This window comes from Maniola hyperantus, chromosome 5 (genome assembly GCF_902806685.2).
Source record: "Maniola hyperantus chromosome 5, iAphHyp1.2, whole genome shotgun sequence".
NCBI classification, from domain to species: Eukaryota; Metazoa; Arthropoda; class Insecta; order Lepidoptera; family Nymphalidae; genus Maniola; species Maniola hyperantus.
In genome coordinates this window covers 8154570-8159876 of record NC_048540.1, presented here as the reverse complement: position 1 = coordinate 8159876, position 5307 = coordinate 8154570, and the positions used below count along the sequence as shown (strand labels likewise).

The 5307-nt window shown below is 37.5% G+C and overlaps 1 protein-coding gene across 1 annotated transcript in view; it reads right to left on the bottom strand.

Annotated features, from left to right (window-relative positions):
* Nucleotides 1-5087, bottom strand: part of nudC (nuclear distribution C, dynein complex regulator) — a 41891-nt gene extending 36804 nt beyond the window's left edge. Inside the window, exons 1-4 of the mRNA XM_034968570.2 lie at nt 4864-5087; nt 3549-3626; nt 2521-2740; nt 1381-1544 (exon numbers count right to left, since the gene is read on the bottom strand). Coding sequence (XP_034824461.1) covers nt 1381-1544; nt 2521-2740; nt 3549-3626; nt 4864-4938 — 537 coding nt within the window. The 5' untranslated portion in view covers nt 4939-5087. The remainder of the gene's footprint in view (nt 1-1380; nt 1545-2520; nt 2741-3548; nt 3627-4863) is intronic.
* Nucleotides 5088-5307: the final 220 nt, after the last annotated feature.

Below are 5307 nucleotides of genomic sequence, written 5' to 3'. Positions count from 1 at the left end.
GCTTGTTTATTTTATTTAAAAAAAACATCTTTTAAGAAGTTAAAATACTTTAGACATGTAAATTTCGAGGCCAAGGTAATTCCACACAAGACAATTCTATAGTTATTAGTTTAGTGCAATAAATGCAAATGATTAAACATTTTAAATGAATAATGGAGCCGATTCTTTTGTACACAATCTCTTAACTAAATCAAATTAACAGGTCTAAATCTAGTGCTATCCTTTTCCGAAAGCAACATTATGAAAGGGATAGCAATAGAATTACACATTTTAGTTTAGTTTAGAGATTGTGTACAACGGAATTAGCAACACTGTCTTTACTAATATTATAAACTATGTAAATGATGCCCGCGACATCGTCCGCGTGGATTTAGGTTTTTTTAAAAATCACGTTGGAACTCATTAATTTTCCGGGATGAAAAATAGCCTATGTCCTTCCCCGGGATGTAAGCTAACTCTGTACTAAATTTTATCAAAATCTGTTAAACTGTTGGGCTGTGAAAAGCTAGCAGACAGACAGACACACTTACACTTACTTACTCGTAGCTTTTAACCGATTTTGATGAAATTTGGTACTGAGTTAGTTTACATCCCAGGAAAGGACATAGGCTACTTTTTACCCCGGAAAATCGAAGAGTTCTCACGGGATAATAATCAAAGGCCCATCGGTATATCTGATTTATGTGGAATTTTGTACAGAGGTAGCTTGCCTCCCGGAAATTGGCAACTTTTTATCCCGGAAAAGCAAAGAGCTCCCTTGGGATTTTCAAATAACCTAAATCAACGCGGACGAAGTCGTGGGGTCATCTAATAACATATAATTCAATCCCGAGAATAACGTTTGATAGACTCAGCCACAGAGCTCCTATGATCCAGCACATGTGCCGCCATCAACGCCTGAACATAAACTGAGACGAAAAAAATATATGGACGCAGTTTTCCCCATTCACAGACAATTCGGACGGCTTCCAAATGGCGTGGCGCACGTTTTGGACATTGACAGTCGGCCGCGGATGACGTCCATTTGGATTGGACGCATGGATTTCAATCCGTTTGGAAATCCAAAGCTAGACGACGTCCATTCAATTGGCATACGTTTTTCACATTCACGAAACGATTTTGGAAGATGTTCACTCCATTTGGATTGATGGACGTGTCGTCAGTGTGCACTCTTAGTCACAATAGAACGCGATTACGCGACAATCGCGTGAACACCTATACGCGAACTTCAGCTAGGTTACCTGTTGGCTATCAGTTCGATCGCGGATTTATATGAAAAAAATTCGCGCGAATTTGCGATGGTCGGGTAATCGCGTTTTACGAATAGGACGACGCCTTACACATACTATGTTTACGTCGAAGTAACATGCAATGACTTACCTCAACCTCTTCCAGTGTTTGGGTCCATCTGTAGTTTTCGAGATCACACCCGTTACCGGAGTTAGGTTTGAGCTTGCCTTTTTCTTTAGGATCGTCCTCTTCTTCAGGTGCATCCGCCATTTCAACATCAGCAGGTGCAGCATCTCCACTTCCATTTCCAGTGTCTGAATGTAATTAAACAATTGTTAGAGTCTCAATAGCTCAGTGGTTAAGGAGCAGACAGAATTCCGAAAGGTCAGCAGTTCAAACCCCACCCGTTGCACTATTGTCGTACCTAGTCCTAGCACAAGCTTTTCGCTTAGTTGGAAGGGAAAGGGGGAATATTAGTCATATAGCTAATATTCTTTAACATACATCCATGGATGTATGTTGCTCAAAATAGGAAAAAGTGGAAAGAAATGGAGGAGGCTTTCACCCAGACTTTAGGATCCATCAAAGACTCACACTAACAAACTAACACTAACTTTAATCTGTTTACTAAAACAACTAACATAATAAGTAACCATATGAAATTTATGAAATGGACTGAAATTTTTCAGGCAACCTATATGCAATATATTTATTGACATATTAAATTGAATATAAAATACGTTTCATCCATTAACCAGCTTGGTGAAGGTCGTTCTATAGCGGGATCTTAGACCATATCAGGATCAAAACATTCTTGGCCATTATGTACAGCATGAAGGCATTAAAGAGCACCAGTTTCTTGAGCAAATTAGAACACTGTACCAGGTTGGTTCGTTATCGTCATCATCAACCCATCGCCGGCTCACCACTGAGCATAGGTCTCCTCTTAGAATGAGGATTGGCAGACTTCACACACCTTTGAGAACATTATGGAAAACCTTCTCGCATACAGGATTCTGTCTTTACCTTGTAATTCCATGTGTTCTAAATATATGATACTAGCTGACTAGCCAGCCAGCGACTTCATTCATGTGGATTTAGGTTATTAAAAATCCTGTGGGAACTCTTTAATTTTCCGGGCTAAAAAGTAGCCTATGTCACTCTCCATGTCTTTAACTATACCCGTGCAAAAAATGACGTCAAACAAACAACACACTCTTTTGCATTTAAAATATGGGTAGGGATTTATTATACCTACCAAAGTCCCAACTTACCAAAGTATCAACTTACCAGCTTTTTTATCTTTCTCAATATCTTGTTGCAACTCAGCAGCCTCTTGTTCTGTGAGCTCTTTAACAGAAGCTGGTTCAAAATCACGAGCCAAACGCTCCTGCTCCTTTTTCTGTTGTATTTCTTTGAGTCTTTTCTCTGCTTCTTCTTTTTCTTTCCTTATCTTGTCAGCTTCCTCTTGAGCTTTCGTTGCATGTTTATAAAAAGTGTTTTTGACTACCTGTAAATATTAACCAGTTTCAATTTAAGTATCAAAAGTTTGTTCAGTAATCTTTAAATGCAGGCAGGCTTTGAAGAAGTGGGGAAGTTGAGGACGACTATAACAAAGTTTGACAAAGTTGATTTACTTAAATGTCAAGAACTGGATCTAAATATATAGAGCATGATAGTTGGAAGGATAGAAAGGCCTTTGCACAAAATTAGGACATAAGGACTTAAATATAGTAGAAATAAGAAGTCAAATCAGATTTCCCTCTTCACTAAGAACTGCTGACTTCCTTAGTAAGAACTACCACACATTATTGTTCTACATTAAAGAATGGGTACCTACTTGTTTACATTTAAAATACCTAGCTTAAATCAAAATGATTAGGTACTCAAAAAATTATTAACTTAGTGAACAAATACGTTTGCCATACAGCCGCTATTTTATCAGTAAATTATAAAGCACTAGCGACCCGCCCCGGCTTCGCATGGGTGCAATGTATTATGCAGATACTAATGTTGTGTCATTGAGGTGTATTTGCCTCAGAAACTCTCAAATGAGAGGATTTTTTCGACCTAATTCACATTATTTCAATTTCTCTAGGGATCTCTAGGTTTTGAGAACTAAACTATAGCTATACCTTCCTCTTGAATCACTCGATCTATTGGTGATAACCGCATTAAAATCCATTGCGTAGTTTAAAAGATCTACGCGTTCATACATACAGACAGCGGGAAGGGACTTTATTTTATACTATGTAGAGATTTTAAAGCTAAAGTTAAGGATGAAATATAACATAAAAGCCTCAGGATGTTCTACTCACTGTTTCCCACTCTCCTGCTTTTCCTCCAGTAAAGAAATCAGTTTTTCTTGCCAAGAAACTGACAATAGTGTCCAGCAACTGAAACAGCAATATTTTGAATGCTTTCAACTTATTATACTTTTAAGCCCTTTAATCCATACTTATAATATAAACTACTTTTAAAATAAAACAGTACTTTATTCGAAAATTTCACAAAATTTATATTTCAACTTACGTTACAAACAAAAGATGCTTCTTAAATAATGTTTATTTTATGCTTTATCTATGCCCATTCACCATTAAAATATGTACATAATACACTATATATAAAAGGTAAAGGTGAGGGTGAGGTACTGATCTATCAACACACAACTCAAACTAACTTAAACTGGACTCATCTGGCTGAAATTTGGCATCCAGATAGTTATTATGACGTAGATATCTACTAAGAAAGGATTCTAAAAAATTCAATCCCTAAGGGGAAAAATAGGGTTTGAAATTTGTGTAGTCTCATGGACCAAGTCGCAGGCTTAAATAAGCTAGTGAAATAATATAAGTACATAAAAAAGTTGAACTTGATACTAGTAAATGTAATAGAAAAGTGTGTCTGTCTGTCTGCACGTTTTTCACAGCCCATCTGCTGAACCAATTTTGATGAAATTTGATACGTAGACTCCTGCTGTGATAGCCTAGTGGTTAGGACGTCCCCCTTCTAATCGGAGGTCGGGGGTTCGATCCCGGGCACGCACCTCTAACTTTTCGAAGTTATGTGCGTTTTAATTAATTAAATATCACTTGCTTTACCTGTGAAGGAAAACATCGCGAGGAAACCTGCATGCCTGAGAGTTCTCCATAATGTTCTCAAAGGTGTGTGTTAAGTCTACCAATCCGCACATGGCCAGCGTGGTAGACTATGGCCAAAACCCTTCTCAGTCTGAGAGGAGACCCGTGCTCTGTAGTGAGCCGCCGATGGGTTGATCATGATGATGATGATGACCTTACATCCTGGACACGACACAGACATAGGCTTCTTGTTATCTCAGAGAATCAAAGAGTTACCAGGGTTTTAAAAACTTTAATCCTTAAATTTTTGAGAATAAATTCTTTAAGCCGAAATGATTTAAGTAGTACCTTATGTTCTCTCTAAATAAAAATAAGCTGTGCTGCTGTGTGCTAAGCATTAATTTACAACCTGTAGGTGAATTTATAAATACGTTAACTATGAAAAATATAGAATAGCATTCAGTATGAGAAAGGCACAGGTTTTCAACAAATGAGTGCGGGGCATGGGGACTATTTTTTCGTAAGTTCCATCACGACTTAAATAACAACTCACATCCTTTACGCCGCCTTCATGTTGTTGCGCCATGGCCAACAGCATGGAATCAAACTTCTCAGGATCTGTACTCATTCTTATTAAATATACACTGCACTTAATAAGTAGCTCTTAAAAGAAAAAATAGAAATTAATTCTAATGTTTTCTCCTGAGGTTTTCTCAAACTTTTCTACACGTTTCTAGGAAACACCTGACAATAACAAAGCAAAAAATCCATAGAGATGTAAAATTGTGTAAAATGTACTCTGTGATAGAGATAGAAAATATCCCTCGGACTCGGAGCATGAACTGCAAATCATGCAAATGAACCGGCAAAACAAAGAGTAATGTAAACAGGCAGGTGAAGCTTTCCTATCGCATTGTATGAATTGGATGACTGAAATGGCTTTTTTTTTTTTTTTTTATTTATTTTACGGCCCTGTGACTGAAATGGACACAGCAGC